The sequence below is a fragment of the Parastagonospora nodorum genome, assembly GCF_000146915.1.
Source record: "Parastagonospora nodorum SN15 chromosome Unknown scaffold_5, whole genome shotgun sequence".
Taxonomy (NCBI): Eukaryota; Fungi; Ascomycota; class Dothideomycetes; order Pleosporales; family Phaeosphaeriaceae; genus Parastagonospora; species Parastagonospora nodorum.
Window position 1 is genome coordinate 838223 of NW_001884553.1, and position 20789 is coordinate 859011.

The 20789-nt window shown below is 52.5% G+C and overlaps 13 protein-coding genes and 1 non-coding gene across 14 annotated transcripts; 10 read left to right on the plus strand and 4 right to left on the minus strand.

Moving 5' to 3' along the window:
• Positions 1-408: 408 nt before the first annotated feature.
• SNOG_03739 (hypothetical protein) lies at positions 409-2119 on the plus strand (the record flags this gene model as incomplete). Its single annotated transcript, XM_001794236.1, has 4 exons — positions 409-429; positions 480-662; positions 710-1658; positions 1708-2119. The coding sequence occupies 3 exons, from the start codon at positions 409-411 to the stop codon at positions 1622-1624; spliced, it is 1119 nt and encodes a 372-aa protein (XP_001794288.1). The 3' UTR covers positions 1625-1658; positions 1708-2119.
• Positions 2120-2154: 35 nt separating this feature from the next.
• SNOG_03740 (hypothetical protein) lies at positions 2155-2748 on the minus strand (the record flags this gene model as incomplete). Its single annotated transcript, XM_001794237.1, has 1 exon — positions 2155-2748. The coding sequence occupies one exon, from the start codon at positions 2746-2748 to the stop codon at positions 2155-2157; it is 594 nt and encodes a 197-aa protein (XP_001794289.1).
• Positions 2749-2952: 204 nt separating this feature from the next.
• On the plus strand, positions 2953-3414 carry SNOG_03741 (hypothetical protein; the record flags this gene model as incomplete). The annotated part of the gene is made up of 2 exons (XM_001794238.1): positions 2953-3041; positions 3093-3414. The coding sequence occupies 2 exons, from the start codon at positions 2953-2955 to the stop codon at positions 3412-3414; spliced, it is 411 nt and encodes a 136-aa protein (XP_001794290.1).
• A 605-nt stretch (positions 3415-4019) lies between these two features.
• Positions 4020-4634, minus strand: SNOG_03742 (hypothetical protein; the record flags this gene model as incomplete). Its single annotated transcript, XM_001794239.1, has 1 exon — positions 4020-4634. The coding sequence occupies one exon, from the start codon at positions 4632-4634 to the stop codon at positions 4020-4022; it is 615 nt and encodes a 204-aa protein (XP_001794291.1).
• Positions 4635-5926: 1292 nt separating this feature from the next.
• Positions 5927-6917, plus strand: SNOG_03743 (hypothetical protein; the record flags this gene model as incomplete). The annotated part of the gene is made up of 2 exons (XM_001794240.1): positions 5927-6431; positions 6481-6917. 2 exons carry the CDS (start codon positions 5927-5929, stop codon positions 6915-6917), a joined length of 942 nt encoding a protein of 313 aa, XP_001794292.1.
• Positions 6918-7365: 448 nt separating this feature from the next.
• Positions 7366-8354, minus strand: SNOG_03744 (hypothetical protein; the record flags this gene model as incomplete). The annotated part of the gene is made up of 3 exons (XM_001794241.1): positions 7366-7898; positions 7957-7979; positions 8041-8354. The coding sequence occupies 3 exons, from the start codon at positions 8352-8354 to the stop codon at positions 7366-7368; spliced, it is 870 nt and encodes a 289-aa protein (XP_001794293.1).
• A 775-nt stretch (positions 8355-9129) lies between these two features.
• On the minus strand, positions 9130-9223 carry SNOG_16637. The gene is made up of 2 exons: positions 9187-9223; positions 9130-9164 (listed from the first exon to the last, which is right to left on the minus strand). It is a non-coding gene; the product is annotated as a tRNA-Glu (tRNA).
• Positions 9224-10809: 1586 nt separating this feature from the next.
• On the plus strand, positions 10810-11449 carry SNOG_03746 (hypothetical protein; the record flags this gene model as incomplete). Its single annotated transcript, XM_001794242.1, has 3 exons — positions 10810-10846; positions 10897-11267; positions 11321-11449. The coding sequence occupies 3 exons, from the start codon at positions 10810-10812 to the stop codon at positions 11447-11449; spliced, it is 537 nt and encodes a 178-aa protein (XP_001794294.1).
• Positions 11450-13119: 1670 nt separating this feature from the next.
• Positions 13120-13973, plus strand: SNOG_03747 (hypothetical protein; the record flags this gene model as incomplete). The annotated part of the gene is made up of 3 exons (XM_001794243.1): positions 13120-13306; positions 13354-13546; positions 13598-13973. 3 exons carry the CDS (start codon positions 13120-13122, stop codon positions 13971-13973), a joined length of 756 nt encoding a protein of 251 aa, XP_001794295.1.
• Positions 13974-14248: 275 nt separating this feature from the next.
• On the plus strand, positions 14249-15319 carry SNOG_03748 (hypothetical protein; the record flags this gene model as incomplete). Its single annotated transcript, XM_001794244.1, has 1 exon — positions 14249-15319. The coding sequence occupies one exon, from the start codon at positions 14249-14251 to the stop codon at positions 15317-15319; it is 1071 nt and encodes a 356-aa protein (XP_001794296.1).
• A 448-nt stretch (positions 15320-15767) lies between these two features.
• On the plus strand, positions 15768-16628 carry SNOG_03749 (hypothetical protein; the record flags this gene model as incomplete). The annotated part of the gene is made up of 2 exons (XM_001794245.1): positions 15768-15897; positions 16015-16628. The coding sequence occupies 2 exons, from the start codon at positions 15768-15770 to the stop codon at positions 16626-16628; spliced, it is 744 nt and encodes a 247-aa protein (XP_001794297.1).
• Positions 16629-17439: 811 nt separating this feature from the next.
• On the plus strand, positions 17440-18113 carry SNOG_03750 (hypothetical protein; the record flags this gene model as incomplete). Its single annotated transcript, XM_001794246.1, has 2 exons — positions 17440-17479; positions 17521-18113. 2 exons carry the CDS (start codon positions 17440-17442, stop codon positions 18111-18113), a joined length of 633 nt encoding a protein of 210 aa, XP_001794298.1.
• A 113-nt stretch (positions 18114-18226) lies between these two features.
• SNOG_03751 (hypothetical protein) lies at positions 18227-19069 on the plus strand (the record flags this gene model as incomplete). The annotated part of the gene is made up of 3 exons (XM_001794247.1): positions 18227-18274; positions 18564-18603; positions 18642-19069. 3 exons carry the CDS (start codon positions 18227-18229, stop codon positions 19067-19069), a joined length of 516 nt encoding a protein of 171 aa, XP_001794299.1.
• Positions 19070-19077: 8 nt separating this feature from the next.
• Positions 19078-20470, plus strand: SNOG_03752 (hypothetical protein; the record flags this gene model as incomplete). The annotated part of the gene is made up of 2 exons (XM_001794248.1): positions 19078-20258; positions 20308-20470. The coding sequence occupies 2 exons, from the start codon at positions 19078-19080 to the stop codon at positions 20468-20470; spliced, it is 1344 nt and encodes a 447-aa protein (XP_001794300.1).
• Positions 20471-20789: the final 319 nt, after the last annotated feature.

Consider the following 20789-nt stretch of genomic DNA (forward strand, 5'->3'; position numbering starts at 1 on the left):
TGGAAATGCCAATCTATGCCAAATATCGAGATTTTCTACGTAGACTACCCCTGAAAGAGGCTGATGGGACCGTAGACGCGTCCTACAGATGCGATCTTGCCATCATACTGGCCGCTCGTAGCAATTCAACGAGCTGCTTGCGATCGCCATTATACTTGGTCGGATACGTGTGATCAAACGCAGTGGCAGGACAAACGCTGCCGACCATAGCGGATCGTCGACGATGGTCATGTTCGATGCGAATACATGGAGAGTGCTGCTCCAAATGTGGGGTGAAAGAGTGATGGTCGATGCGCGGGGGCCGATGTGACGCCATTGGCTGACACTAGCTCAGCCCTACAGCTTACGCCGGAAACTGTCCTCAACTCTCGCGTGTCGTGCTTCCACATTCCACTCCACCAAACTATCATGATTCAGGCAGTTCTTCAGGTACGTTGCTCTAACAATGCCGCACACATCACCTTGCTAACAACCCCAAGCGCCTAGCGCGCTGGCTAGACCGGCCACTGTTCCCATGGAAGCGCCTCGTCGTCGGCTTCTCGCTCGCTGAATTCACTCTCGAAAACTGGCTCCTCTTCAGGCAATACCGCGTCCTCCAGCGCACCTCGGTCCCCAAAGCTCTTAACAAGGAAATTGACACGGAAACGTTCGACAAGTCTCAGGTGCGCATGGCAATGGCATACCCCACACTCAAGCTTACAGGCAACAGGCATACGGTCGCGCAAAGGCCAAGTTCAGCTTTGTCTCGCAAATCTTCAACCAGATCAAGTCTCTCGCCGTCCTCTACTTCAATGTTTATCCCATCGTCTGGGGCATCGCCGGTACCGTCGTAGCTCGCTACGCGCCTATCCGGTTCTCCGGCGAGATTACCCAGTCTCTGCTGTTCATGTACATGCTCGGATGGATCGACCTCATCTATGGCCTGCCGTTCTCATACTACCACTCCTTCGTCCTTGAAGAGAAGTTTGGCTTCAACAAGATGACCATCAAGCTCTGGCTCACGGACATGATCAAGGGCCAGGGTCTGGCTATCGCATTCGGTATTCCTATTGGCAGCGCGTTCCTCTCCATCATCAACAAGACTGGACAGGGCTTCTTCTACTACCTCTGGATGTTCATGCTGGTTGTACAGATCTCGGCTATGACCATCTACCCGATCCTGATTGTGCCCATGTTCAACAAGCTCGAGCCGCTCAAGCCCGGAAAGTTGAAGGAGAGCGTTGAGGCGCTCGCTACCAAGCTTGAGTTCCCCCTGTCCGAGCTACAGGTCATCGACGGTAGCAAGCGCAGCGCTCACAGCAACGCATACTTCACGGGACTCCCTTGGATCGGCAAGAAGAAGATTGTCATCTACGACACGCTTCTGGAGAAGAGCACCGAGAAGGAAGTGGAAGCGGTTTTGGCACACGAACTTGGACACTGGCAGATGAACCACACTTCGCGACTCCTCTTCATTAGCCAGGCGCATCTATTCTACATTTTCGCCTTGTTCTCCGTCTTCATCAATAACCGTTCGCTGTATGCCGACTTTGGGTTCCACCGCGAGCGCCCAAACATTGTTGGCTTCATCCTGTTCAACGAGATCCTGTCGCCCCACCGACTCCCATCATCAAGCTCCTCTTGAACATCTGGACGCGCAGCATGGAGTATGAAGCCTGGTATGTTCGCCCCATAAAGAACTGATGTAACCAAGACTAACATTTATAGATGCCTTCGCAGTCAAGCTTGGATACGCAAAGGAGCTCGGTGCTTCGCTCATCAAGCTTCAGATCCAGAACTTGTCGAGCATGGATGCCGACTGGTTCTACTCCAGCTTCCACCACTCGCATCCGATTCTGACGGAGCGCCTCAAGGCGATGAACTGGACCGGCGACAAGAAGATTTCCGAGGAGAAGGCAAAGGACGACGAGAAGCCTGTGAAGGCTGGGGACCGCGAGCTGTAAAGGTCTAGCGGAACGGAGGATATCATCTACAAAGTCGAATATTGCAGACCGTGAAGGTCGGATCTGCTTGAATCTGAAAAGTCGCAAGAGACGAATATTCGGTCGTCGGATCAATATTGCCTTTAGACAGCAGATAGCCTAGAGAGCCGCACTCATATCCAAAGGCCATCTTAAGCACTTTTGCAATCGTGATCGTCGTTCGTGAAGCACCTTAAGCCTTCTCCGCCTGTCTCTTCTTCTCCTTCTCCCTCCTCTCTTGCTTCGCCCTCTCCTTCTTCGCCAGTTTTCTTGCTTCTTTATCCATCTTGCCCCCCTCCTCAATCTTCCTCTTCTTCGCGCCCTCCTCCGCACCACCCGTAACCTGCACCTCCGGCTCCTCGCCTCCCTCCTGCACAACATTCGTCCGGTGGCCAATCTCGCCGACTTCAATCGCGCCCTGCTCCGCCTCGTACTCGGCTTTGTCCTGCCAGTCATCGTCCGTAACCGTGGAGAAGTCCTTGCGCTTCTTCCCGCTGAACTTCTTCGCGCTGACCTCGTCTTCTTCGGGCTCGGGCGTCTTCTCAGGCTCCAGGAACTCGCCGCGCATACCCGCGGCTACGCGGCGCAGGTTGTGCATGACTACGCTGCCCATTGGGCCGCCGTGCGAGGAGAAGGTGACGCCAGTCGGTGTGATGAGCGCATCGGGGTGCAGGTGCGGATGCCGTTCGGAATTCGCGAGGTAGGTTTCCAGCATGCGCGAAGCATCTGTGAGGGAAATCGGCGTCGACGAGACATGGCGAGCTGGCGGGGGTGCTTCGAGAGACATTTTGCGCGTGTGGGTGTGAAGGAAATGTGTTTGCGACAGCGACGTTGGGGAAGTTGGTGCTGGGTTCGGGGGAGCTCGAACTTTTTGCGGGCACGGGCCAGATGGGGCTTGTCGGACTTCCGTCGACGACGCAACCAAAGTCCACGACACCATACCAACGTGCGAACAGTAGGAGAAGTGCCAATTGGGACGCCATCGGTCAATATGAATGCTTTTCGGTGTCTGAGGGTCGTCGCGCGCCCTGCAACTACTGCCATCAGACCTTCCCTCACACACGTCGCCGCACCACAACGGTACCTCCACCCCATATCCCTCCTCATACTCCCCCTCTAACACCCCCCTAGGATACTGCAACCCTCCGCCCCCCGCGCCTTCTCCATGCTCACGCCGCGCCGCCCCATGCTCTCCGCGCCCAGCACGCTCGCCGCACCTGGCACACCCTCGCAGCCAGTCTGTTCATCAGAAACACTCGACCTGGTGGGCAAAATCTCCGCACACCCGGGACTGGGCAGCATGCAGATCCGCTGCGGGCCGCGAGATACGTACAACCCGAGCCATCTGGTGAGGAAGCGGAGACATGGGTTTTTGAGCAGGATACGGACGAAGAAGGGGAGGAAGACGTTGATGCGGAGGGTTAAGAAGGGGAGGTGGAATTTGAGTCATTAGGGGAGGTTTGGGTATGGGATTGCGGCATAGTGGGGATGGGGAGATGGCTATGGGATTGCACGATCGTCGGTATGGCTAGATGCGATGGCACTCTTCCGGCGATATTGCTCAGTCAAGGATGTGTATCAGAAGCAGGGGATAGAGAGCAAGAATGGACGGCTGTGGCATATTGTACATTTGCATGCATTAGTTGCGCTTCGGAAATGTAACACCATCATAGAAGGTCATCAACGATGTCTTCAATTTCATGCGAACGATAACTACGTCCGCTTTGGCTATGTCCTCTGATCTGTTGCAGCCACTAATTGGTCTTGCACTCTGCCACACACGTGGAGCCAGCCAGGAGAGCGTCATATTTCAAGCCTTGAGGCTGAGTCTCGCATGTACTCTTACAATATCCTTGGTTCCTGGAAGCCTGTGTAGGAGACAAAGGAGAGTAAAGAGGAAGTCCAAGTTGGTCAGAGAGTGACCGAGACGTGAAAATGTCCCCCTTGCCATCATATGCATGCCCTTTGCGGGACGCCTCCCCCCACGAAGATGCCTTGTCTTTGAAGTATAGGGCTGATCAGCACCACACGATCTTGTCATCGGTAATTTCGAGTACATCACTTCGGCGTCGACGGCTCTGCAGGCTCCTTGCCCTTCCCTTGAATCTGCAGCTCCTTCACATCTTCCCCCTCCCCCGGCGTCCCCTCCTCCAGCGCCTCCACTAGCCTCAACTCCTCCTCCACCTTATCAATCTGCTTGAGCACAAACGCAATCGTCGCATCTCTCGCCTTATCCACCCTACCCAACGCCTCCAAGCTCATCTTCTCATAAACCTGCGGCTTCTGCGGCGTCGGCGGCGCCACATCCTGCTCCTCCAACTTCGCCTTCTTCTCCGCCAACAGCTTCCTCAGCGTGAAGATGTTGAAATCACGCTCTTGCAGGTTCTTGATGAGTTCTTTCCGCCTCGCCTCGTCGTCTGTTCTTTGCTTCTTGCTCGCGCTCTCTTTCTCCAGGGCTGTGGCCGCGACTTTCCATTTCCAGATGGCTTCCTTGGCGCAGTTTTCTATGTGCGTGAAGCGGATGGGGCCGATGTTCTGGCCGCCGTACCAGCGTGCTACCACGACGACGCCTTCTGCTTGCGTGTCGTTGAGCACGTTTTGGAGGCGTCCGCCAGCCCATTTCTCGCCGTCGTCATCGTGGCCGAGATCATACAGGATTTTTGAATTCGGCATGAGTGATTTTTGCCGGGAGCGTTTTCGCCATGCTGCGATTCTGTGTGAGGCGGATCGGAATTCTGGGAGTTGTTGGAGGTCTTTGGCGGAGAGGCTGGGGGAAAAGGCGCCGATGAAGGATGATGTTTGTTCGTCTATTTTGCTGGATTTGAATATTGTGGGGAGCGGGCTTGGGGACAATGAACGCTCTCTTTTTAATGCCATCTCTTTTGTCCTGGTTTGCTATGGGAGTTGTCTTGGGTTGGTGGTCAGCTGGGTGGTTGGGTTGAAAGCGGGCAAGTCGAAGCGAGATGTTCCAAGGTTGCGGTTTCCGAAAGGAATTGGTGCCGGGAGTGTCTCCAACTTCTACACCAACGCCATCCTCTTACATCGACCTCCTCCATCATGGCCCTTTGTGCCATCTCTTGATGTATCAAAAAAAGAATGTTGTGTAGATGTTATCAGGGCGGGCTTTGACCAACCAAGAGTCTGTCTCCACCACGGATTTTGTTCATTCTCCAAGAAACTTCATCACGGCCTCCAGAATGACTCTACATATGCCCTTCTTAGAGACAAGACAACCATTAAGGGTTAGATATATTTATCTGCGCATCCAAAGGTGAATTGTGTACTCGCGAGGATCAAGAGAGAGCTTGGATCTAGGTCTCTCTTCTCTCACTTCACACTGCCTCCTCAACCTCAAACTTTTCATGTTTAGGCATCCTTTTGCTCAAAATACAGTCTTCGCTGCCTCAGATTTCTTCTCTCACATCTGATTCTCACTCCAAGGTGTCTCTCCAGTTTTCGTCATTCAAGCAGCGGCGCCAGTGTCCCAGTCGCAACTAGTCCTCTCGAAAATTTCACTGCTTTACTGCAGCAGATTGTCACAGAACGCACAGAGCACCAAGCACGAAATCTTTCACTTGACATCAAAGCACAATCAGCTGCCGTAGGCACCCCACCGTGTCGCAAGCTGGTCTCTTAGCGCGGCTGAGCATATAAGAGGCCGCATAGCTTACCCACCTCCACCTCCACCACCCAACGCATAAATCATCAAAGCAATTCGACAAGCGCGTCTACCAAACAAGAGTCTATTTCCATCCTAAAGGTACGTACTACAGTTTCTTCGCCGAGAGCAAGAAGGCTTTGAACCGTGAAGCGCAAGCCGCATTTTGTGCGGGACTCATTTTTCTCTCCCCGACACTATGGCACTCGAGTTCCTTGCTTGAAATCTTTTGAACCGCATTTTATTTGCCTGCGAAAGAGTTGCGTACCATTTAGCTAACCGTAGATTCCTTGATAGACCACTCACCATGGGCCGCTTCGATACTCTCAACGCTGACACCCAGGATCTGGTCAACTGCCTTCTTCCGGCACTGGCATCTTCCTTCCACATCTCCGATGCTGTCGACATCATTCCAGAGGATATCCGCATGCGCGCTTGGGACTGTGAGCGGCGTGATCACATCAAGGATGAGACTGAGAACGACCCGCGCAACTGGGGCGTCCAGTTCCTCAAGGACCTAATGGCCATCTCCCGCATCAAGAAGGGCGATCTCAACCTCTTCCAACAAGACCTACGAGCGAAGGTGGCCAAGCATGAGGAGAAGCATCCGTGGTGCCGTCTGAGCGACATCAAGGAGCTGAAGGATGAGTATGAGCACCCGAACCGCAAGAAGCCGGTTCCCCAGGAGGAGTCTGGTTCGTCATCTACCGATTCGTACCTGGAGGAGCTCCACGAGCCTGAGCTCCCTTCAGGTATGAAGCGTGGTCGGCACGAGATCTACGAGGCTCGCGTGCAGCCAAAGCGCCGCAAGGGTATGCTTGATTCACATTTCTTGTGACATACCACGTCTAATGCGAGTAGTAAACCGCCTCCGCCGCTCCGACGATGGAGGCTTCGAGCGCAAGGACAAGGCCAAGGCACGCAAGTCTGGCTTCTCCATGGAGCGCGACAGCCCTGTCGATAGCCCAGCCCGCAGCCGCCCTGCCCTTCGTCGTCCCAGCAGAATCATCGATTCTGACGGCGAGGAGGATGCCCGCGACTCGCCCTATGGCAAGCCCTCCCGCACAAAGGCGCAGACGCCTTCGGCCTACTCCATGTCTCCCGCTCCTGCTCGACTCTCTTCCGTCATCGCCGAGCCCATCGACACTTCTGATCAGCCCCTTGCTGTCCAGAAGATGGAGGCTGAGCTGGAGGTTGCTGAGGCCGAGCTCAAGGCTGCTCGTCTCAAGTTCGCGTACTGCAAGGCCAAGGAGGAGGCGGAGGAAGAGGCCAGAAAGCGCCAGTCTGCCTTGAAATAGGTTGTGCTCGAGCCGGTCGACCGTGAAGTGTAGAGCATATGTATCAAATCGCGCAACAACTGTATGGGAGAGTTTGGTCTTTGAACGCATTGGGCTTTCAAGTCTTGTCCAGCGTCGGCGTTTTACTTCTTTGGTTTCTGCATGCGTCAGCACACATACGAGACTGCGTCCCTGATTTGTACCGACAGCGCGATGATTCGGCTTCACTCTTGCTCGTTTCTACCTCTCCTTCCATCAAGTAGTTCGGCCATATGATCTCAGTGCTCTAGATTTCCCTCAATTCAATATCATCGGCAATTCCACTCCTTTTATGCACCTTCCATATCCACGTGAAAGCCATCCGCATTGTGTATTATTAAACAATAATACGCTTTTGATCATACAAGATGCGTCTAGAGGGTATTATCCATCCTTAACATGCAATGTCCCACACAGTCATTCATCAACCTCACCGCGCTGAATCCGCACTCATCTCCACCGGCATTTCGTTCGCCGGCATTTCCGGCACATAACCAGTGCTTGCATACTTCTCCGTGGGTGGTACACTCGTACTATGCATCTCCGCAACATCTGGTCGATACCCCGTACCCTCGGGCCGCTCATGCATAGGTGACGAACGATACTCCTTCACGGCCTTTGATTTGTTCCTGCGCCGCCACAAGAAAAAGACAACTGCCCCGATCACGGCAATTCCTCCAACTACTCCACCAACAATGCCGCCTATAGCTCCTCCCGACAGACTGCCGGCGATAGGATCTCTCGCTGGGGATGTCGGAGACGGTAGGATTTCTGACGCTGGCGTGCGTCTTGCAGATGGCGTTGCAGTGGTTGAAGTCATCGTTTGAAGCGCCAACAGAGCAATGCTATACGAAGCCGCAGATGGCCTTGCAGCTCGAAGCGATTTGTATGTTGCGTTCAATAACGTGTCGTTGAGGAGGGCGACGGGGTTCTTTTCGGTGGCCCAGCAGACGTTTACTTGATCTGGACACACCCATTAGCAGTTTTCCTCGCAGACAACTTGAACGAAATTGAGACATACTGAAGCTTTGTGTACATCTCTGCCTGCGGGTTGTTAGTTCTAATACCTAGGTACACGTTTTTTTGGGATTTAAGAAGCACTTACGAATCCCTAAAACAGCAAAACGCATTCGAGCCACTGGAGCACGATATCTGCGCACCAGACGGTTTGCCACTCCCGCCGCCATCACAGGCTGGAGACGATGTGTGGCAGACTTCATCTTTGTTTCCTGGCACGCAGCAGTAGTAGACTTTCATCGGTTCGCTGAGAGCGCATATAGCGGGCGCGACGCATGGGTATTTCATGCCGGGACATGTTTGCGTTGTGGCGTTTGGCCAGAACAAATTTGTGTATTCTGAAGAAACGGATGGTAAGATGAGGAGTACGATTGATACAATGCGTCCGAATCCGCGAGCCATGTCGATTCAATCAGCTTCGTGAAGCGTTTTGTGGATAGTCGAAGTAGTCGGGAAGGAGGATTGGGGACGGAATGTTTCATCTTGCAGTTTAATTGGTGGTGGCCTTGAAGGTTCCTAATCATCGTGGCGGTGGTCTGAGAAAGGACGCCTGAAGCCTTCGGGCGCTATGCCCACCAACTGGCGATGTGATTGTACTAGATCAATATGGCGCATCTTGACCTCGCGGGATGATCCCGGTTTTAGTATAATTCGGGGTCAGGCTAACGATGTCAGTCACACCATTGAGTCGACACTTATGGTACTCAGCCATGCGCACGTGAGCTATAATATATCGACTATCTTATGAGATTTCAAGGCAGAAGCGCGAACCTTCAAGATTTGATCAGTGTATGGAAAGATGGGAGTTGGAGACACTCGCTGCGAGCCAGTTGGTGGCAGGGACGTTCCAAATAAATGCTCACTCCCACTGTGAATCAATCTTACTGTAAGTGTTTCTGGTGCTCATCTATCCAAATTGTCTACGATGCTCGAGGCGTCAGTATTGTGATGCTCGTCTGACCGTAGCCTAGGTCGTGCGCACGCATTCCCTTCACGATCAATAGAAAAAAGAAAACGATGGTTTGGAAGCGTGACTACACGTTCCAGCTGTCTTCCGGATGTTGTGAGTTACGTCAGGGGCTGGTTTGGTGATCCGTGGGCCAAAAAAGGTACAGCTCCACCACAACAACAACAACACCACCACTTCACATGGTCCAAAAGAGCGCAAAAAGAATGTTTCCGACACCGGGAATCGAACCCGGGCCTTGCCGGCGCTGAGAGCGGACTACTCTGATGAGAGCGGCAAATCCTAGCCACTAGACCATATCGGATGATTGATGGATGTCGAAAGAATAAAAAAATAAATATAGCATTACGCTCTGTCCTCTTCGACCGAAGCACGCACTTGATCACAAACGAAGTCCGTTAGCAGGGAGAGGCTGAATTGTTCTGGTTGAGAGGCAGTGCGACCTTGGCCGATTTTGCGAATTTTCTGCACGCCCCGCACTTCCCACCTCGACCTCCGTCCTGGACGATGATAAAGATCAGGGATATACCAAAAAAGCCTACCCCTAGCTAATTCTTATTGCATTGAAATAGCTTTACAAGTAGGTTAATGACTTTCGACCAAGGGGCAATTTTCAACTTGTTACTTCCCATGTCACCTGCGCGATAGCGTCTTTGGAGCAGCATCTTCGAAACCGGCATACTCCGGCTGAACTGCTTCAACGTGTTGCCTGTACAATTTCTAGAAATCGGCCTTGCAGGCTACCTATGTAAAGTTTAACCAAGGCCTTTCGTGCCTGTTCTTGGAAACCAAGCACTGATAGAATTGTCGCTAAGGCTGCATAGCTTTGAAGCCTGTTTAGGGCCTTCTGATGAGCCTTTGAACCATTTCATCATGCTTGATAATACGATGGTGTTCTCTGGTATGGCTACGGCTTTGGACAGAGCGTGCAAAAACTACCACGGTATCTGGTGCGGTTCCTTCATCCAGTGGTAGTGAAGGGCTTCAGCGGGGTCCTTATGGTATTTCGAGATTTCAGTCAAATGAAAGATAAAGAGGCGATGTTCGGCGCTTGCTGGATGCCGCGAAGCTCAAGTCAAGCCACTGAGATGGTGATGGGACTGCACGACGCAGTGTTCAGGATCTACGGGGTTCATACGTTCCGAACCTCAGGCAAGGATGTCCGACACTCGCTCGGTATGGACCGCATTATGCCGCACGCAGCAAAGCTAGAAATGGCCTGTTGGATCTACGGCATGCTCACTGTGACGCCGAAGAAACTCCCATTGCCTGATCGTACCTAAAACTAAACGTGGCTGGTGTAGTGACCCGGCAATCGTTGGCTCGGTTGATGTTGATCGCCCCACTCCTGCCGTCTCCACCACTTTGGAACAATCACCTGCACGCCTGAAAATAGCTGTACCGCAACACAAACGCATAATGTTCATTGCGGCAGCCATCCCCTTAGTATCTCGTTTACAAACTGCGCCACATGAGCGGTTGATCATTCTGCTTCATTCGTAGAACAAATCGGCTCCGAAACATGATGATCAGCGCTACGCTGCCCATAACTCTAGATCTGGATGCTACCTCCGTTCATTGCCACGCGGTTATGCCTTTCCGCTGAGGCAGTGACGATGCCTTAGTGACTTCTTCCGTTTCGAGGCGGGCGCCTATCCTAATCATGCCATGTGGAGAGTATCAGACTGAATCCTCTTGAAGCTGGCGCTACTAGTTGCTGCTCAGTGCTACCAGGTTCTGCGAGGCACGAATGTATATAAAAGTCGTCCTAGGGAAGATCAGGCTTTCATTCAAACCATTTCAAGCACAGCTTTCGTATCTACATATCAATCAATCTAAATTTTCTGCAATTACACAAGTCATCAGCACAAGTCACTCACCTACGCAACCATGGCTCCCATCTTCAAGATCGTCACTCTTCTCAGCTGTAAGTAAGAGTGAAGTCTTGAGGAAATCTCCCCACTGACGAAATCAAAGTCTTTCTCTACGCTGCTGCTCAGGGAACTCAATTCATCACGGGTACTTGCGCTTCTGATGCAGAATGTGCTTCCGCCTGCTGTGGCTTCACGTCCGGCAAATGTGCAGCTCCTTTCGTTGCAAATGAGCGAGGAGAGGGATGTGGTTTTGGAGATGCTCAACCAAACAACAATGCTCTCGCTGGGACTCAAGGCGGACAAGGCCAGCCAGGTCAAGCAAATGCAAGTGCACCTGCCGCACCTGCTCCTGCCACCCCACCTCCTGCTGCGGTAGAGGCAGAAGCAAAGGCTCCTGGAACGCAATTCATCACAGGTCCTTGTACTTCAGATGCAGACTGCGCATCTGCATGCTGTGGATTTCAGTCTGGAAAGGTTAGTCCAGTGGATTGTACTCATAAATGTAACATTCCTGACGTTTCAACTAGTGTGCCGGCCCAGCAGTAGCTCAAGAACGGGACGGTGGGTGTGGGTTTGGAGATGCGCAGCCAAACGACGATGCGGCGAAGGCTCTTGCAGGAAGGAGTCTGGGACGGCGAGGACCGAGCCTTATGTAAGATGTGTGTCATAACTGCGTGAGTGATGCGTAAGGAAAGTCGAGATAATGTTTACGAAATCTTTACCAAAGCACGAATCCACTGGTTGATTATTGTTCTTTGAGATAGCAGTTCTCTGTTGTCCTTTCCAACGGCTTTCCCATTGGACTCCCCTTCGCTGTCGAACGCCCTTCGTGCCATCACTTTCGTGCCAATTGCGCTGCATTCAAATGTTGCTTCCCCAGGTGAGATGTGGGTGATAGAGTCCTTTTCCTGCTCCTCTACTTTCTCATGATTGACTCGCTGTAGAGATGTCGTAGCATTTGAAGCCGTGCATGTCTCGCCTTGATCTACTCGGCATCCCGTTAAAGGATGAGTCATCGTGGCATTTACCCACTGCTCCAGTACTGTGTGCACAGGTTTTGGGTATGTGATGCACGCTTTTGTTTCGCACAAGTAGCCTTCAGTGAACGCGTCTCTTTTCAAGCACACTAGTAGGTTGTCTGACAAGGGGGAACATGTCGTCAACATAGCCTTGTTGTGATACATGCAATTAAGCTACACCTTGCCTCGTCCTCTGGGATAAGAAGGGTTGTCGACGTGGTGGCAACTGAAGATGAATGGCCGTGCCTGTGAGCATCGTGTATAGGCTGAAGTTGGTTTTCCATATACACACTTCGGACGTTCCTGAACACGAAAACTAAGTGGATGTGTGACTTACTAGAGAAATGCAAGGTGGTGAATTGTCGAGCACACATTACATCGAGAAAACAACCTGCACAAATTCAAAATAGGACAACAAAGACAGTATATCAATAGCGGGGAAAGAGGCTGGTTCAATGATACAGCAATCAAACGTCAGTTAATCCTGTAGAACCGCCCAGTTTTGAACATTTGAAGAAGATGAACGCATAATCATGCATTGTCATACCCGTCCGGTCTACACAGGCGATCCGTGTACCTTCACGGACTGAAGAGCATGCATGAACAATCGAAAATTGCTCGGAAAGGTGTCTACGCTTATTATGAAATTGTACATACTTATTCCTGGGTGGTCGAGCATCGTGGTGGCCAATTGTGCCGACTCAAGCGGTGGTATTGCGCCACGCGTACTGCGAAGGGTGATGTCGCACTGGCAGAAGCAAAGTACTGGTCATAGTCTGTAAAGTCACCTACTCGCCGTCCGTGATGGCATTTGCGGTGAAAAAGACAGTGTTTCGCGCCCAATGATGGCTGGCCAGATGCCGGAAGACGCTCGCGCCGTCCCCTGCCAGGCCGCAGCTTCTGCCTACGACCGATAACTCCTTCTCTTCCACTCACAACATAACACGGAGTCATTGCCAGTCCCCCAAAATCTCACGGTGGCGCAAATAAAATTGACCGTTCCTTCAGGTTCCAACTAACGTGTCTAGCGCGCTTTGAAATCCCGTATCCGCTCATAAATCTCTCCTCCTACTGGCCAAGACATCACGCGAGCCTCGCCTGCATCGCGATAATCAATACGCGGCCCTGTGTATGTCTCTTTTTAGAACCCCTAGACTAGCTGTGTGCGGCTGAGGAAATATGTCGGGCGACTACAAGTGCTATGGCTTGGCTCCTGTTTTCCATTTCATCATTTCCTGCTGCTAGCAACTGCGAGTTCAACAAATCCATTCTTTTTCTATTGCACGAATTGTATCACTGCATCCATCATGCGTTCCTCGACCTACATCGCGCTATTTGCTGGCTCAGCTGCAGCACAGTCTTCAGTCTCTTTGTTTAATCTATATCCATACCAAACGACACTTACGCAGATTGGTTCCGACGCGACTGCCACAACTTACCAGAACGTTTGTCCCTCAGACAAAGCTGGAATATCCGTCCTCCCTTCCTCGCTGCGTAAGTTGAGCGTATATCACACCGTTCGTCAAGACTGACTTGCCCAGGTCCCACCCCTGATAGCCCTGGCGTTACCATCACGCCCGCACCCACACCACGAGTCCGTTATGCTCGTCAGGCCACCCCAACTGCCTCTGCCGGTGACGATGACGACGGCTTCGAACTGTGCGAGCCCTATACACTGAAGCAAGGCGGATCGACATGGGAGATTCACATGACAGATCCATCGCCGGGCGCATGGTATGATCACCTTTATACGGATTACATGTGAGACATGCACTGACTGGACAGGACTATGGATGTAAACTGCAAATGGCAAGGCGCGATAGCGGATGCAGATTTGACCTGCGTAGCTACCGCGGACGGATACGTCGTAGACCAATCAGATCGGGGCACTACCACGACTGTGATATCCAAAGACGAGGTGTCCACTATGAGTTTTATCTCGGCTTATGCGGTTGTCACTTCATCGGGATCAGCTTCGCAGACACCATCTGGTTCAGGTGCTAAATCCGGAGCACCGACCGCAAGTGGCTCGACTTCGGGTTCTAGCGCTGCTGGAGCCGCGCCCAGTACTGGACTTGCGCCTGCGGGACCTATGCCTACAGGTGCTGTGGCTTTCATCGGTGGTGCTGCGGGTGTCTTTGCTGCTGCACTTGCCTTGTAGGAAGCATAACGAGGACGTTGTAGACTAATTGTACTATTCGCCGCATGCAAGGTTAATCCTAATAATCTATTGCAATCCTTGTTGAAGGATCACTCCATCTCTGTTTTGGCTGCCGTGTTATGCGAATTTGAGTGGGTTCCAAGTCCTGCAGAGGCAAGTCGTCATTCTGCAGCCACTTCGCCACCACCACTCCCTAATCAGCCAAGTGAGCTAGAAGAGATGTAGCCAGACCGCAAACATCTTCGACAAAACAGCCATTGACTGCTTCACTCACAATGGCTAACACAGCAACTGGCCATCGTGCTTTAGACTTCCCTGAGTTATTTGAGCAGTTATCGAATTTCAACCCTGTCCTCGCCATTCCAGTCGTTTTTCTTTTCAAAACCACCTCAACATTTCGTGAAGACGTCTTGCAACGTTTACTTCTTGGCAAAGGCGAGCCACTCCCTGAGCATGTGGAAAGACGAAATTTGGGGGCAGTACCCTGGTATCGCACCTCCAAGCCATCTCGAGGAGTTGTTCCTCGGGCGGAAGGAGACGTGCCAAAAGTGACTGGGCAATGTATCCTCATTGACCAAGACCTGCTGGAAGAAGAGAAATGCATTATTTCACAGGAGTTCGAGAAATCTGAAGTCCAGCAAACTCACGAATGTGCGATTGTACCCATCGCTGATGCCTATCATTTCCTGTGCACTGAGCCCTACTACCAGTCATGGTTCGACTCCGGCTCATTGGATGCGGCATGTCGACTTGAACCAGAACCGGCGGTCGAAGCTGAAGAAGTAATAACAGACACTGAACTTCCTGTTCTCTTACCGGAGAACTGTACGCCAGAGAAAGAGGAGCATTTGATTGGGCTGTTCGAAGTTGACTGGTTCGAGGCGTCCGAGCCCGACTTCATCCGCATCCCCATCTCATACGTGGACGGAGAATCTACTGATGCAGCAACTAAGCAAGACGAAAACATCTCCAACCTCATGCAGCACTTCCTCGATCGGGGCTGGTTTCCTCACGACTTCATCATCATCGACGACATGGCTGTCTCTTCGCTACCGTTTGATGAGGAACACTTTCCAACGTTCTTATACGGCACGAAATTGTCGATGTGGCACGAAGCAGCTGAGCGCCAGACGATTGCGATCGACAGCCTTGGCTATGCTATTGGTCGTTTGAAGATGAAGAATATGGACGACTACATGATGATGCTTGGAGCTAGCGTTAAAGGCATGGGCTTGGGCCATTTTGTGGGTGACCGAGAGGACTACAAACACTACTACTGGGGCTGTTGGAAAGATGAGAGTGGTGCAGTAGATGAGGATATTAAGCCGCACTTCATGTATGATTGAGGGTATTGTTCCAAATCCTACAGTTACGCTTGTAGGCTTCGAATGGTTGGGGACGGGCCGCTGTGTTGTATGGCATGCATGTATACTCCCGACAGTGCCGATTGTACCTTTGGAAGTAAGGCAGCGCTACTTTCCTTCTGGACCAGCATTGTTCAATACAGAGTTGCAAGTTGTGAATTTCAGTCACATGATCACGTGAGCGCGCGCGTCACCGCGTTTCCTCCTTCACCCACTGCTCTGGACGTTGAGCTTATAGCTACCCCGCACCTCGTCACAACTTTGAACAATGCGCGGCGCGACACGCCGTTCCAAGCCCTCTCACTTGGTCAACAAAGGACCTCTTTACCTCACCTTCTTTGTCTAGAACACCAAACTTTCAGTCTCCTTGCCTTCCATCTCACATAATCCGCCGCCCTAATTTCTGAGGGACACAAATAACAGACACATCATGGCTGTCACAATCGATAGCACACCAGCAACACTGCTCCCTATACCCAAGACTCATCTCCTGAAAGGTCTCAAGCGCCATGCCTCTGCGCCAGCACGCCCACCAATGACGGTCGATTTGTCCAAGATCAGTGAGGAACACCAAAAAATGAGCAAGCAACGCTCAGCTCCACATACGCGTAGCTCAACGAGTCCTCTACGGCCAAAAACAAACCTCTTGAACGAACTCGCTATCGCCCAGTCTGTAGCCTCTCAGCTTCGTGTCGACCGAGACGAATGGCGTACTACAGCGCAACTCCAGGAGCAGCAAATTGCATATCATGAGCAAGAACTCGAACACCAGCGGCATGCCTTTGCTTTACTCGAGGAGCAGCACGCGGCAGTCGGTGCTGAGCGCAAAGAGATCATTCTGGCCAACGACAACCTCTTCACTCTCTTCCGAGAGGCGGTGAACAAGCACGACAAGCTTGCTGATGACCTGAACGAATCAAAACGTGCCACCGCCCGCCTGAAGAAGAGCGATCGTGCCAAGGGCAAGGTGTTGCAGCGTAATTTGAGGCTGAAGAGCACACTGCAGCGGATCGGAATGCAAGCAAGTTGCAGTCCAGCTGCGCCCAATGCGAACACCGAGGCGTCGCTCCTGGAAGCTCTTGCGGCAGCAGCAGAGCGGATCGACGAGCTGGAGAGCAAAGGGGAGGCGCTGCTGGAAGCACTTGAGACGAGAGATGATAGCAGCGAGAATGAGGAGGAAGACGATGGAAATGCCAAGTTGTTGGAGGCTGCGGTGGCGATTCGAGGAGTGCTTGACGAGGAGTCGTTCGCAGAGCAGAAACAGCATTGGGAGATCTTGTTGGCCGAGTGAAACAAGAAAGCTGACGTGATACATGCATTTTCCCTGCATCAGATGCGAAGGACGACGTATCTCGCACCGGTCGAATCGATATCGCGATCCGGCACCGGCACCTCTTCAGGCGTCACGACGCCTTTACTGCCACCGGTCATCACGCGCAACGCCCTTGCATCGAAGGATAGCTTTCTTGCAGAAGTCCTGGTACATGGACCACCTTCTGAGGTGCCTGGAACATTCAGCACGATGGCCATCCGATCGCAAGTTGCGACTGCAGGTTGAGGACTTTCAGCTTCCTTCATATCGCGCCGTTTTACAGGTGTAGAGTTCGAGCGCCATGAGTTCATATCCTTCCAATATCAATCCAGCACCGAGCTCTTCAATATTCGTTCAGTCGTGTTTTATCGTCGTGAAATCGTCAAAATCAAGTCCCTTCGTCAAGCGAGCCATCGCTCTGTCGGCGCTCATTTTCAGCGTCCGAGAGCCTTATATTTGGGCGCGCGCCAAGCCCAGAGCCATGGTTCGCAAACATGCAACTCGACATCATAGCGTTCCTGGCGGGGTCGTCTCCGGAAAGTGGGAGCTCCAACGCCCAATTCACGGACCTAGCATTTCCCTCTACAATCTTTAGGCTGCAAACTTCTGTGTTTTCGTCCGCCCAAGCCGTGAGCCAACTTCCGCCTTCCTAAATTGGGACTACCTTCGAAATTGACTGGGCGCATCCTGCGATAAGCCGTCTACACGCGCATTGCTTTTCTCCATCACCACCATTTCGACTTCGGATCCGCACGTCGCCCAAGACTCGTGCTTCATCAGAGAACGCAAAATGGGAGGCAACAACTTTGCGCAATTCATGGTGGTAGGACGTATGTTTGGCCCCCACCAGGCCCACCAACTTTGTGCATAGCTAACACATCTACCTTCATAGCCACATGTTTCTTCCTAGGCATACTCTTCGCCTCGCTGCCCTATGACTACAATGTCCTCTGGACCGCCCCGCCCGAGGGACGCGACCACTACTTTAACCTGCTCGAGTCGCACATCAAGTTCCTCTACGCCTCGCCCGCCATCATCAGCCGCATCCTCAACCTCGTCATCGGCACCGGCCTCCTCGGCTTCCTGATCAAGCTGTTCAAGGCGTCCGAGTCCAACATGCTGTTCGACGGCGCGTCGCTGGTGCTCTACATGGCGGGAATAACCGTGTACCTGACCAACATCGTCAAGGGCTTCCGGGTTGTGACGGCGGGCATCTACGGGGACATCAGCCGCGCGTCGGAGATTGGCGAGAAGGTGGATTTGCAGGAGGGCGAGGACTTTATCAGCAGGGAGGATACGTTGAGGGTTTATGCGGCGAGTAACACGATTCTTGCGCTGGTACTTGTGGGTGTGCTTGTGTTGCAGGCGGGGCAGTGGTATGCGAAGCGCGCGGAGGAGAAGGAGATTCAAGAGATTGAGAAGAAGGAGGGTGAGGTGAAGAAGGCGGGGAAGAAGAAGCAATGAGCTGGATGAACGGTATGTGGGGTGCGCGGGTAGGGCTTCGGCGAAAGCAAGGGTGGGTATGCTTTTTAATTTCTGGTCCCTTTGAGTCTCATTTCATGGGTATCTCGGAAGAGATGGACATATTGGGTTCATGTGAGCGGAGCGGGACACGGTCTCGCAATGTATGTGTTCCATGTATACAATGACGGCTGTTTATAGCAGCTGGCTATCTTCATCATTTCTGCATTCTTCACATTTCCTGTCAAAGTTCCCATCCACGGTGGCCGACGTCGGTAGTCCCGTGACCGCGCGGCGTTTGTTTGTCGTCCCGCCGTTACCATCGCGACTGCCTCTTTTGGAAGCCTTCAGACCGCCGAATACAAACATGATCCGCGTCCACCGCCCTTCGGCTAATCTTTGACACGGACACGACTGACTACATCTTGCACTGCATCTTGCACGGCCTTCCAGTGGCTTGAGACTTCGACGCAATCAGCAGAGCTGTTCCACGGTAAGCTCGTTCAAATCAGCATTGAACAACCTCCCCAGGACTAAGCATGGCACGGAAGACGACCAGCATTGAGCGCCTCGAGCAGCGCAATAGAGTAGCGAGGGCAGAGGCGGCGAGAAGTGCTCCTAAAAAAATTGCCCCAACAAGTGACGACAGAGCGAGGGCCCGCTCCACCGCCATGTCAGGGCTACTTGGAAAACAGCTGGCCAACATCTCGGATACTTTGGCCAAAGCCTCCCAGCGTCGCAATGCGGAGGTGCAGAGAAGAAGTCCGCAGCCACCGGCCGCTCCTACCGCTTCGGCACCGGTACCCACTGAGTTCTACCTAACGTCAGACATAGTGGCAGGAAGCAGCGCAATCGGCAGTCCAAGTGTTCCGTCTCACAAACCCCAGACCAAGCCTACCCTGCAGAGCCCTGGGCAATACGATCTCGACCTGTCGAAAGCGAATACTATCATGGGTTGATTGACACCATGCTGAAGTCGCATGGAGCGTTGACTAATGAGGTCCTAGGTGAGGAAACTGCTCAAGCCTCTCTGCGCGGAGGGTACGTATCGGACGAAGACGATTCGGCAAAAGTACTCGCGAGCTTTGAGACGAAGGGCGCTGCCGCGAATGCCCATCGCGAGGAGATGTCTGCACAGGCTAGCAAGAGCGAGTTTTCCACTACGACTATGCAGGGAGATCTGAAGGCTGAGATGCTACAAATGTGGCATACCGCACCTCCATCCGGCACCGAAGGCGAACCTGAAGATGACATTGACCCGGTCCGACTACTAGCGACTTTCGACAACACGCCTTCTGCAAGGCAAACCACTATTCGCGTAAAGAGCGAAGATGTTGACTCGGAGCAAACGCTTGCGTCTCCTGCATGCAGCTGGTCGTTCAGCCCAGGAGCTCCAGTTGAGGCGCCCATGAGCATCACAGCAGGTCTACGTCAGTCTATTGATGCTCACCCGCTGGCCACTGACCCCGATTGGGAGGCTCGTTTCGAGAAGCTGTTGGAAGGACTACACACTCCAACGGCACAGAGCCCACAGGCTATCTTGGGCGGTGACGACGACAAAGACCCCCGAAGCATGCTGGCTGCCATTGAACAAGAGAGCGCTCTCGCCCATAACAATGACCCCAAGTGGATGCTTGCAGAGCTGGAGCGAGGACTGCTGCAGGGAAATATTGATGAAGACAACGACGAAAGTCTTGACGCATTTCGAGCTAGACTCATAAACACTCTCTCGTCTTCAGCTGGTCATGCATATGGCGCACAAAATTTTACGGATGCGAACACCACAAGCTCCGCCGTCTGTAGTGAGGTTGACAGCTTGGTCACGCTCGACAAAACTCTCCTACCCTACACCATTGCACTTCAGTTGGAGATCGCCGGTATTTCCTGGGAGGAAATTCAAGGCTGGACGACCTACCTCTTCAGCGAGGGACTCGACGGCTACAAGGCATGTCAAGACAAGGACGCCATTGTCAAGCGAGCCAACGAAGAACTGGAAAAGACCATTTCTCAAGTGACCGAAGAGACCAAGCACTACTGGAGCATCCAAGATGAAGTTAGGCTTCCGTGTCGGGTCATCATCTCCAACATCGCGGCAGGTGCAGACGTGGGAGATCTCCAAGAGTTTTTCCGCTCATTCAGATTCGTCGTGTAAGTCAACACGTCTCACTCCATGGTTCTTACTAACGGGCTGCAATAGCGAGGAGATCAGAATGCTACCTGGAAGAGATCCGGTCAAGCGGACCAAGGTCGCCCACATGGACATGGTGTCAAGGCATTATGCTATTCAAGCTTCATTCATGACCGGTAGCATCTTCGGGCTGATGCTCAAGATCAAGTTGGCGGTTGAGAAGAAGGATTGAGAGAGGGTGCCGAACGATCATAGGAGGGACAAATCTTGATAGAGGGATTGTCCCAGTAACTAGGACTTTGTTTTGTGTAGTGCTGGAAATAATTCAGATCGCTTCTGACAGGTGCCAACACGTGCTTCGAAGCAACCTGTACGTATCCAGAGCAATACCAAATCTCCCGTGACGGCCGTGAGTACGGTGAAGCTATTCGGCCTATGCGAACACATAGTTGCGAATATAATGTCGCGAGGCAAGCCGACATTGCGAACGTCGGCTTTCGCCCCTTTGTGACCGTGCGCGGCGGATGTCTCCGATAGCCGTATCGAGCTGT